Raw genomic sequence first — 12,239 nt, forward strand, 5'->3', positions numbered from 1 at the left:
AACTGTTTCCTCCGCTTCAGTCAAAGTGGATTTCATGGAATTTGTTATTTTCTAGCTCCTGAGTGTTGTCACTGTTCTCGGGGGCTATGTGATAAAAATCACAGTGTCCTTGGAGCCCGCTGTGGGAGGAAAGGCTCAGTGCTGTTGGGTGAGCAGAGGTGCTGTGGTGAGAAGTGGGGGCTCTGTCGAGATAGCAAGACCTCGGGGCTAGGCAACAGAGAAAAGCCATTTTAAGCAAAATTTCTGGCCAGAAAGATGTAGCTGAGAATTGACATAGGGGCCTGTTCTCCAGTGAACATGTTCTAGATCATTGGGGAGACTGCTTGCTTTCCAACACACCTGTCCTGGGGCAGGAATCCAGTGTGCCCGTGGGGGTAGAGGTTGTTGGTCTCGTCTTTAGAGGAACTTGTTGGCACACCAACTCTGCCATTCATCTTAGAAATTTATCAGCTGGGTATCTTGTAAAAGCTTAGGATGTTTTCCCCTTCCACCGGTGTGGTGTACTGTAGACATGATTGGAAAGGACATAGATCTTGATGGTTGCTTTTGTCTGACCATGGCTTACCAGTGTCACAGCAGCTTCAGGTTGACTTCACCTTGTGCAATAATGAAATCCATGCCTATGTTTGTCCAAACGAGAACCACATTGGATGTCTGTAAAAACCATGAAGATGCCCAACCCTGGACAAAATTCTCCCAAACAACTCTGCTTCAGAGCTGAGTTTTCTTTGTATATTCCTAGGCCAATAGTAAATTATGTTTTAACATGAGTCAGTCTTGGTAATAATACAAAATCTACACCTAGCTGGAAGTTAAACTTTATCTTCCTGGTAACTTACTGCCTGCCTACCACTGATGTCTGTGGAAACAACAGCTCCTGCCAGGCGATGAGCTGTAGTCTCCAGTTTGCTACATGGCCACTGACCCTGCTCATTAAGGCCATTGCTTGTCACTCAGATGGAGAGTGTCTTACCACAGTTACTTCTGCTCACTGGACAGAAGTGTCTTTCTGGCTCACACAGTGTGGCCTTAGGAACATGCATCTCTAAGATGGGTTCATTTACTTATTTTGGGTTTTTCAAGACAAGGTTTCTCTGTGTAACGATCCAAGCTATCCTAGAACTCGCTTTGTAGACCAGGCTGACCTAGAACTAATAGTGATCTGCCTGCCTCTGCCTCGTGAATGTTGGGATTATAGGCTCGTACCACCACTATCCAGCAGAAATTTTTTGAAACAGCTACTGGCTGAATGATGTCACCATAAGGATTCCTTTTATTTTAAAGAGTTTTTTTTTTTTTTTGGTTGTGGACCCAGCCCCCAACGGCTGAGCCATCTGTCCAGCCCAAGTTATTTTAAGATTTATTTACAAAAACAAAAAAACAAAACAAAAAAAAGATTTATTTACTATGTATACAGTTTTCTGCTTGTATATATTATATCTTCTGCCTGCAGGTCAGAAGAGGGCACCAGATCTCATTATAGATGGTTATGAATGGTTGCTGGGAATTGAACTCACAGGACCTCTGTAAGAACAGCCAGTGCTCTTAACCTCTGAGCTATCTCTCCAGCCGGAGAGTTATGTTCTTTATACATTTGAGAATGAACAAGTTGAAAGAATAGACTATCGTTGCTAAAGAAGTCAAAAGATTTTATTCAGATCTTGTGCATCAGGATGTATGTGTATATTGAAGAAAACGTGTTTCAATTTGAGAACAGGAAAATTTGGATATTTAATTATCATTTCATATTTTTAAATTTAAAAAGACTGTTATTCCATTATTGGTCCTTGGTTTACCATTGAGCTGCCCTAACCTTTCTTATGTTTGTTAGTTAGGCACAGGGAAGCAGTGGGGGACTTTGGCATTCCAGGACAATACTCTGAAGAGAAGACGGTCCATACAGCTGAGGACCCACTTCCTTTCCAGTCAGTTCTCAGACGCATGCATAGAGCCAGTGCGGCTCCCTGCTGGAGCCTGAGGCCACCTGACAGGAGCCAAGCATCCCTGGCCGATTACATGCTTAGCTTTTTAGGTTTTTTTTTTTTTGTTGTTGTTGTTATTGTTTTGTTTAGACAAGGTCTTGGTTTATGTTCTTGGTGCCTTGCCTTTACTCCCAGCACTCAGGAGGCAGGGGCAGGCGGATCTCTGTGAGTTCGAGGCCAGCCTGGACTACAAGAGCTAATTCCCGGACAGGCTCCAAAGCTACAGAGAAACCCTGTCTCAAAAAACCAAAACAAAAAAACAACTCATGCAGAGACCAGGCTGGCCGTAAACTTGCGATCTTCCTGTCTCTGCCTCCTAAGTATTGAGATTATAGGAGTGTACCACTTTGCTGAAACAAGCAGGGCATTTCTCCATTTCCAAGTGTTAAATAGTTAATCCTTGTATGTTTAATGTTGTAAATATTTGACTTATAATTTAAAATTATTTTTATGCCATGTGGAAGATGTAGTTTTATTTTAATCTCAGAATATGCAGGAGAATGAAGAAATGAGGGCAGGAACGTTATTCATAGCTTCTGTTTTCTTCTAAACGTATAGTGTTAAATATACCAAGAGCATTAACATGAAACTAAAGCCTGGAATTGGCAGACAGGATAAGCCACTATAGTCAGAGACAAGTATGGGAATTTAAGGGTTCTTCCAGAGCTTGTTTCCATTTTCTTCGCTGTTGAAACTAGTGTCACCAGTCTGTTTTACCATTTTATTTTCATGGTGAGGCCATTGGAAGGATTAGCTTAGGTTTCAGGCTCTAATGTACCTCTGTGGAAAACATCTAACACTTAATGCCTTAGAAGTACTCCATAGAGAAGGAGTGTGTTTGACGTAGATACAAAGTGTCAGAACTCACTGGGTACACAGAAAAGATGAGGGGAAGTAGAACACCCAAATACTGTTCCCTTGAATGAAAGGAGTAAAAGAAGAGTAGCCCTGAGTAAGCATGACCACCATGAGGGTGAGAACAGAGACAGGACAGCAGAGAACTCTGCATTGTTCAGAGAACCCCAAGAAGCTTTGTCCCCTCCCCCACAGCACTGCCAGAATATTGGGCCCAAAAGAAGGAGCAGGTTACCAGATGTTGTGTCCACAGCCTGGGGAGGAGGAAGATGATCTGACTTAGAGAACTGGCTGAGTCACTGCTCTACAGGGCTCACCTCCATGAACGACAAAGGAACGTAAGCAACACGGAAGGAGGCCCAGGAAAGAAGGAAGAACAGAGAGACAGCCTGAAGGCTGCAGGATTCAAGATGGGCAGCACCCCATGAGGGACAAGCACAGATGTGGATGGCTAAGTCAGTGAGAAACCTGCCTATTAGGAAGGGCTGCCGCTGATGGACATAGATCCTACACTATCAACGGTTTCTTTGGGCCATGTCAGTGGCAGCATCAGTGAGAGGGATTGCCTCCATTCTGTCTTCTCTACAGATAACACAAGTGGCTTTAGAGACAGCTAAGATAACATCACACATTTGGGCTGCCCACCAGCTGAACTTGGCTGTGAGACTAGTGCCAGGACACTCATCTGTCAAAGCAGGGCTCCTGGTGCTGTTAATTTTTCTTCCAAGTACGTTCTGTGACATAGGATCTGTATATTCCTCTTCCTATGAAACGGTCATCCCCAAGAGACTGCCAGTCAAGGGGAGTGAAGATCCCGGAGGAAGGTTGTCCTACATGCTGTTGATGCAGGGCCGGCAGCAGCTGCTTCACCTGGAGGTAAAGGGAGACCATTCTGCGAGTAACTTCCCAGTCTACAGTTACCACAATGGCGTCCTGGGGCAAGAAATGCCTCTCCTCTCACAGGACTGCCACTATGAAGGTTACATGGAAGGGGTGCCAGGCTCCTTTGTCTCTGTCAACATCTGCTCAGGCCTCAGGGGCATCCTGATCAAGGAGGAAACATCCTACAGCATCGAGCCTGTGCTCTCCTCCAAAGAGTTTGAACACATCCTGTACACTGTGGCACATCAGCCTCGTGTCTCCTGCAGTGTCATTCCCAAAGACAGCCCAGGGGACACTGGCCAGCAACAGAGGAGCAGGAGACCCGATGACCTGCGGGAGCTGTCTGACTTGTGGTCACACACCAAGTACGTGGAGATGTTCGTCGTGGTCAACCACCAGCGGTTCCAGATGTGGGGCAGCAACGTCACCGAGACGGTCCGGGCAGTGGTGGACATCATTGCTCTGGCCAACAGCTTCACTAGGGGACTAAACACAGAGATGGTGCTGGTGGGCGTGGAAGTCTGGACAGAGGGGGACCTGATAGAGGCCCCGGTGGACCTGCAGGCTACACTGAGGAATTTCAACCGCTGGAGACAGGAGGAGCTCCTGGGCCGTGTCAGGCATGATGTGGCACACTTGATCGTCGGGCATCACCCAGGAGAGAACGAGGGCCAGGCGTTTCTCGATGGTGCCTGTTCTGGTGGGTTTGCAGCGGCTGTGGAGGCCTTCCATCATGAAGATGTCCTGCTGTTTGCGGCGCTTGTGGCCCACGAGCTGGGGCACAACCTGGGAATCCAGCACGACCACCCAGCCTGCTCCTGTGACCCTAAGCACTTCTGCCTCATGCACGAGGATATCACCAAGGACAGTGGCTTCAGCAACTGCAGCTCTGACGACTTCTACCGTTTCCTCCATGACCACAGAGGGGCCTGCCTGCTTGACAGGCCTTGGCACCAAAGCCGCAAGCGCAGAGCTGCCCGTTGTGGAAACGGTGTGGTGGAGGAGTCGGAAGAGTGTGACTGTGGTTCTGCTTGTGACAGTCACCCATGTTGTGAGCCAACATGTACACTGAAGGACGGTGCAGAGTGCAGTGATGGCCTCTGCTGCTATAATTGTAACTTCAGAAAGAAAGGGGCCTTGTGTCGTCCTGTTGAGGATGTGTGTGACCTCCCCGAGTTCTGTGATGGCCATTCCCAAGAATGCCCTGTAAACAGCTACAAGCAGGACGGCACGCTGTGTGACAGGATTTATTACTGCTCCGGGGGTTGGTGCAGGAATCCTGATAAGCAATGCACAAAGATCTATGGGTATCCTGCAAGATCCGCCCCCGACGACTGTTATATTTTAATGAACACCAAAGGGAACCGGTTTGGAAACTGTGGCCATCCCAGCACGGCTAACTCAGGATACGAAGCGTGTTCTGATGAGGATATATTTTGTGGCAAACTGGTATGTACTGATGTTAGTTACTTGCCACAAGTCAGACCCCTGCACACTCTCCTCCAGGTTCCTTATGGAGATGACTGGTGCTGGAGCATGGATGCCTATAACGCTACTGATGTTCCAGATTTTGGAGATGTGCAGGATGGTACTTACTGTGCCCCTAACAAAGTCTGCACGGAGTCCTTGTGCACTGACCACATGGTGCTCCAGTACGACTGTGAACCAGAGGAAATGTGTCACGGAAAAGGAGTGTGCAACAATCTCAGGCACTGTCATTGTGATGATGGTTTTGCTCCTCCCAACTGCAACAGCCCAGGAAATGGGGGCAGTGTGGACAGTGGTCCTGTTGGTAAGCCAGCTGATCGAAACTTGAGTTTATTTGCAATTTTCGGACAAGAGAAGCCTAAGATGGAAGATGATGAAGATGTAAACATGGAAGTGGTGCTGCTTGTGGTCCCTATATTTCTTGTCCTTTTACTGTGTTGTCTGATGCTGATTGCCTACCTCTGGTCTGAAGTACTAGAAGTAGTATCTCCAGAGAGTTCATCATTTTCTTCAACACAATCCTCAGAAGCAGCACCTCCTCCAGGGGCTCCACCCCCCAGGAGGTATTATTGAAGATCTTCTCATGATCGGGGCTATCAACGTCTTTTATCTGCAGGGCAGTTTTGACTGATTGGTTTTCAGGGCGTTCTGCATCTGCACTGTTTAGTGGAATGTGTCATCTGTACTTGTGTTGCTCACCTCAGTAACAACTGCGATTACATCGTGAGTGCTCTCATGGGAACTGAATGTTATAACTTGCCCTGTCAGCTGCTGTTGATAAAGTAGAGGTGGTTTTAAATAAATATAAATAATAAGGTCTTTTCCCCTTCAGATGATGCATCACTCTAGACTAGTCATCCTCATAACGGGATCTTCAGCTTTAAGGCTTTTTGGACAAGGCCAGACCTCAGGTGCCCAGTAAGTGCTTGGCACAGTAGTCGGCCTCAGCACAGTCCGAGCTCATAATAGCAACACTTAATTTTTCTATTTGATTTATCAGTTTTTCTATTGAATTTGATTTTTTAAAAAATATTTATTTATTTATTCTGTCTGTGTGTATGCCTGCAGGCCAGAAGAGGGCACCAAACCTCATTACAGATGGTTGTGAGCCACCATGTGGTTGCTGGGAATTGAACTCAGGACCTTTGGAAGAGCAGGCAATGCTCTTAACCACTGAGCCATCTCTCTAGCCCCTTGAATTTGATTTTTAAAAGATTTATTAGCTGTGTAGTAATGGAGCACACCTTTAATCCCAGCACTTGGGAGGAAGAGGCAGGCGGATCTCTGAGTTTGCGGCCACCCTAGTCTACAAAGTGAGTTCCAGAACAGCTAGGGCTACACACAGAAACCCTGTCTCAAAAAACGAAACAAAACAATGCCTGCATATGAGCATGTGTGCAAGTTGTGTGCCTAGTACCCAAGGAGGTCAGAAGAAGATAGTGTTGGTTCCTGTGGAACTAGAGTCAGACAGTGTGAACTGTCATGTAAGTATTAGGGCCCTCTGCACGGCCAGCAGGTTCTGGAACTCCTGAGCATCTCTCCAGCTGCAGCCTGGCATCTAACATCCTGTGACATCTGACGACACTGCCTGGTCTTCAGTATGGAGGTGGTTGCCTCTGTTAGAGCGTGCAGAAAAGCTCGGCTCATTCCTTATGACACAACAGTCACTGCTGTTATCTCCCTAGCTCCCAGGAAACAGGCAGGAAGAGCAAGTAGTGAGTACTGCACACCCAAGTTTAACCCAGCAGTCACATTCCATGCCCCACGAGCCTTTCCCATCAGTGAAAAGGAAGAACAATGGGTGAGTCTGTAAGTGTCCATGCCATCCCTTTCTCACGCAGAAAAGAACCTCGTGCACAGTGCAGTCAGTATGCGGCTATCTAAACTCTAGCCACTATAAATCAATAGTATTCTTGCCTAGCACGTGCAGTGCCCTAGGTTCAGTCCTCAGTCAACTATGGTATCTCTTGCCTGTAACCTCAGCACTAGGAGGCTGAGGCAGAAGAATTGCCATAAATGCAAGCCCAGCCTGGACTATAGAGGGCGCATGCCTTTAATCCCAGCACTCGGAAGGCAGAGGTAGGCGGATCTCTGTGAGTTTGAGACCAGCCTGGTCTACAGAGCTAGTTCCAGGACAGGCTCCAAAGCCACAGAAAAACCCTGTCTCGAAAAACCAAAAAAAAAAAAAAAAAAAAAAAATTCTAATTCATTGTGTAGTTCTAGAACTATATCAAGTCTTGCTTTGTTTTGTAAGTGGAAGATGCTGGCCCTCAGGATGACAGCAGTTAGATGCTAGCCAGCCATTTTCAACCTGGGGGTCAAGTGACCCTGTCACATGTCACATCCTGCATATCAGATATTTACATTATGATTCATAACAGTAGCAAAGTTACAGTTATGAAGAAGCAACAAAATAATTTTAAGGTGACCTTGTTCCAGGCCACACCCTCTGCCTAGAGCCATCATGCAGATGAGCTGGCAAAGAAGAACGCTATGGGGTTGTGTCCGGGGGGCAACCCAGCAGTCTTTGGGGGCCACACTTCCCCTTTCCCAACTGTTCATTCCTTTCCTCAGCTCTTGTCAAAGCAGTGGTGACACCAGAGCAGGTGGGTTTGGAAAGGAGGGGCCTGCTATGTGCAGCATTCGTGCTGGAGTGGGAGGTGGGCTGCGGGCTAGGGCAGGCCAGCTGTGCTTGCCAAGAGGATGTTAGAGAGTTAGGACAGCCCCACTCCCCAGACAGCAGGAGACAATCCTGTCATAGCTGTGAGCTACGCTAGAATCTGGTCTCAGGGTCTCTGTCTCTCCCTCTGTCTGTCTGTCTGTCTGTCTCTGTCTGCCTCACCCCTACCTCTCAGAATATAAAATAATGTCTTCACTGTACTTTCATGCAAACACCATTGCACAGCCCCTCACTGCCTTGTCAAGTCTCTCTGTGTGAATCCCTAAGTGTCTCCTTCAAGGTTCAGATCGGTGGCCTCTGACTAATAAATAATTTTACTGCTGAGATCCAGTCCACCTGCACATGCTATCAGCTACACATCCAGAATGTGGTGTCTTTTCAGCACCCTGAACCTTCCAGTGCTGGACAGCTCAGCATCAGCACCCATGGGCAATTGCAGAGGACATGAATTGATCTCTGCTTCTGCCTTGTAGTCTGCACCCAGCAGTCAGTGTGGCTCTTAAATGGAAATGAGATCCCCAATGAACTTTTAGATATCACTGATGGATCCATAAAGAGGCCTAGATTGCTTGTGTGACCTGCCATGTGCTTGTAAGCTCCAGTGGAATGATCTGGGTTAGGGGGAACCTTATAAGCCCATCGGTGGAGCTTTTTCATGACTTTTTAAAAAAAATGTTAATGGGTGTTTTGCCTGCATAGTATCTGTGCATCACATCTGCCTATGCCTGGTGTCTGCAGAGGCCAGAAGAGGGGGTTAGATTCCTTGGAATTGGGGTTAAAAACCACCCTGTGGGTGCTGAGAATTGAACCTGGATCCTCTCTCTACAAGAGCAATCAGTGCTCTTAACCACCCAGCCATCTTTCTAGCCTTAAATGACAACTTTTTAAATTTTTTGTTTGTTTCTTGAAACAAAGTCTCTTACGCAGCCCCAGCTGTTCTGAAACTCGCCACTATATAGACCAGGCTGGCCTTGAACTCTTAGAAATTCACCTGCCTCTGGTCTCCTCTAAGTGCCAGGACTAAAGGTGTGTACCACAGTGCTAGGCTTGCTTTCTGAGACAATGTTTCATGTAACCTAGGATTACCTTGGACTTGGAATAGAGATGAGACTGGCCTAGAACTTTTGACCCATCTCTTGAGTGCTGGGAATACAGATGTGCACCACCGCCCAGTTAAATAAGTGTTCTTAAAGATGTCTATCTTCTGCAGGCCTTTAATCCCATTGCACTCAGGAGGCAAAGGCAGGCAGATCTCTGTGAGTTTGAGGCCACCTTGGTCTTCGGAGGGAGTTCCAGGACAGCCAAAAACCAACAACAAAGGGTGCCTATTAGTCCCTTGGGAGATGTAGAGAAAATCACTTATCTCAAAAAGTAAGGCTGATAGCCAATACTGAGAATTAGAAATACCCATTATGTTTGCAGAGTATGGGATATCATGTTGAAATAGTTTATCACATTCTAGTAAGATTTACACTCTGCCTATCTCACGAGCTGGGAATTCCCTCCCAAATATATCTATCTTCCAGAGACCATGTACATTTGTCGTGCGCATCATTAGTAATATCCAAAACGTTGCTTATAGTATTGCCCAGACTAGAAGGGGTCGCCAGGGAGTGAGTTGTAAGGGACTACTATAGAGAGAGATTAGCACAGAGGACAGAAACGGGCCAGGGGGGTAACATGATGACAACTTAGAATGTGAATAGAGAAGCTAAATGTAGAGTTTATACATGTGCTTGTATAAAATCCAGAAAGGCAAATGAAATGATGTTCTAATTGTATACCTAGAAAGCAAATTACCAATGTGGAAAAAACACCATACAAAGAGCATGATTGTGCATAGTGGGGAAGGTTCAGACATTCAGAAGTGTATGGATATGGTTCTGAAGACCTTACAATGCTAAGTACTGGGTGAAACTGGTGGCTAAATAGTTCTATCTTACTCCTTCCCTCAAATCTACACATCTTCAAAATGTACTGTACCATTTGGGAAACACTAAGGCCCGACCCAGTACCCTGCAGATTGAGGACCACTGCTGTCATGGCTAGCACCCTTGGGTCCCATCTGCTTTCTTACTTGAACTCCCACAGCCTTGGGACCTCAGCTACTAGAGAGTGAAGCCAGACTTCACACACTTCCATCCTTTCTCACTGGTCCCTTAGGAAGTCCCAGGTACACCCTGCAGCTCTAGGGCTGTGGCTACTTGTGGTGCCAGCCTCAGGAGAACCTGTTTCACCAAGAGAACTAAGGGACTCTCTCCAACCTGACATTAGGACTGTGGCTGCTGATGCCACTTGTCCTACAACATGCCCAATGTTACCTGTGCTTGTCCTCAAGGTGATACCAAGTACATGCTGCTACTCTAGTACCATTTGCATATAGCTTGTGTACACTAGGGAAGGGCTTCCTGATACTAACTGCTCATGCAAAAAATTCCAGTCCCAGCCTAGCTTGTCTCTCAGGATAAGAAGGTTCCAATCTGCATCCTGTAGCCCCAGGATCATGAATACCAATGACACAAGCCTTAGTCACATCAGTACTGTTCTGTGTAACTTAGGCACATTGCTATCTATGTCTTATAGCTCCAAGACTTCAATTACTAAAGTTATATGCTTCAATACTACATACACTCACAGGACAGGAGAGATTTTCACAGATTTGAGACCCAGACTTTGGTACCAAAACTCTGAGTATGTAAGATTTTCCCTTGGTAACAGCCAGCAGCTTTAGCACTACAACCCCTTGACTATTGGAGGATCTAGTGGAGGTTCTCTTTGTCACACACAACCTTGAGCTTGCAATTCCTGGCACTACACCCTATATTAATGTGCCCATCCCAGGGGAACTTGAGAAAAGTCTCCCCTTCCTGTGGAGTAGCAGAACAGTTCTACTTCATGTGTTTTGACTTATAGATCATGCCTACATGTGTCACGGACGTTAGCCTTACCTCTGTCCTGAACAAACTGTCTCCCTCTGGTACCACTGAGGTAGCACTCACCATGAAACCAAGTGCCATCCATACTCAACTGCAGAGAGGGAAGACACAAGCTGCATAATTCATAACCGCTAGTCTCCAGGTTCTCACTCCTGACTATAGTGGTATTTTATTTGTGTTTTAATAAATAAAGCTTGCCAGAAGATCAGAGTGCACAGCTAAGTCACTAGAGGCTGGGAGTGGTGGCACACACCTTTAGTCCCAGGATTTAAAGTCACTCTGGGCTACAGGAGATTGAGTCTGTCTAAAAGAAAAATAGAATTCACACAAAGGTGCTCCCAGTACTTGGTAGTCACATGCCTTTAACCCCAACAGCACTAGGGAGGTGGAGACAGGAGGAATATGGTTGGGCAGAGAGAGCAGGAGGAGACAAGAGCTCTTTGCAGCTTGAGGTTTGGTGGAGAGCATTGCAGTCTGCAGTCACACTGAAGACAGGACTGCCCCTTCATTTGTCTGAACCTTGGTAGAGGTAAGAACTCTCCAGTGGCTTGGCTGCTTTGCTTTTCTGATCTTCAACTTGAACCCCAATATCTGTCTCTGGGTTTTTGTTAGTTGTGCTATACCTGACAATGACCAAATCTGAAGAAACCTCAGTCAACATTTTTGAAGTATGACAGTCAAAGCCCCTGACACCCTCTATCTCATCCACATATCAGAAGATGTTACATCATATACACACGCATCAGTGTAGGGGCATGACTACAAGAAAGAAACTACGATACCTCTTATAGGAGTAACACTGCTCCAGAAAAATACCAGTTTGAAAGAGATTTAACAAATTCATGGAGGATAATTCAAAATAACAATCCTAAGGAAACTAAGATACAGGAGAATACAGGCAGATGATACAAAGGAACAAGAAATGCAACTGAGGATATAAACATTATTAATGATGTAACGGTCCAATGTCAAAATCATAATATAGCATCCTAAACAGTAGAGTGAAACCACACATAAGAGAGCTGCCTGCCCTGCAGCCAACTGATCAGCAAAAACCACAGTCTAGCAAGATCTGCCAACAACATTACCATGCCCTTAGATGGAAAGACAGCTTATCCAATAAAGAGGCTGCTCCTACTGAGGACCCAGGTCCAAATCCCAGTACCTGCATATACATAAACACTCATGTATATAAAATGAAAATGAGTCTTAAATACCCTTCAGAACTGTGAAAGAGGAAGGTTTTCACAGGTGAGCAGAAGCCGAGGGAACTCATCTCTGCTTGGCCACGCCTATAAAAACCTGTAAAGGAACAGCCAAGAAGCTCAACACTTGACAAAAGATCATCAGCCACCATCAGGAAAACACACGAGCACAGAAAACTCACAAGCACTCAAGGCATGACTCAGTTCGAAC

At 46.2% G+C, this 12,239-nt stretch overlaps 1 protein-coding gene across 1 annotated transcript; it reads left to right on the forward strand.

Moving 5' to 3' along the window:
• Positions 1 to 3,371: 3,371 nt before the first annotated feature.
• Positions 3,372 to 5,993, forward strand: LOC121445953 (disintegrin and metalloproteinase domain-containing protein 1a-like). Its single transcript, XM_041648131.1, has one exon. It carries the CDS (start codon positions 3,372 to 3,374, stop codon positions 5,778 to 5,780), a length of 2,409 nt encoding a protein of 802 aa, XP_041504065.1. The 3' UTR covers positions 5,781 to 5,993.
• The last annotated feature ends 6,246 nt before the right edge of the window (positions 5,994 to 12,239 follow it).

The sequence above is a fragment of the Microtus oregoni genome, unplaced genomic scaffold (assembly GCF_018167655.1).
Source record: "Microtus oregoni isolate MIOR12 unplaced genomic scaffold, Mior012 000003F_ref0000135, whole genome shotgun sequence".
Taxonomy (NCBI): Eukaryota; Metazoa; Chordata; class Mammalia; order Rodentia; family Cricetidae; genus Microtus; species Microtus oregoni.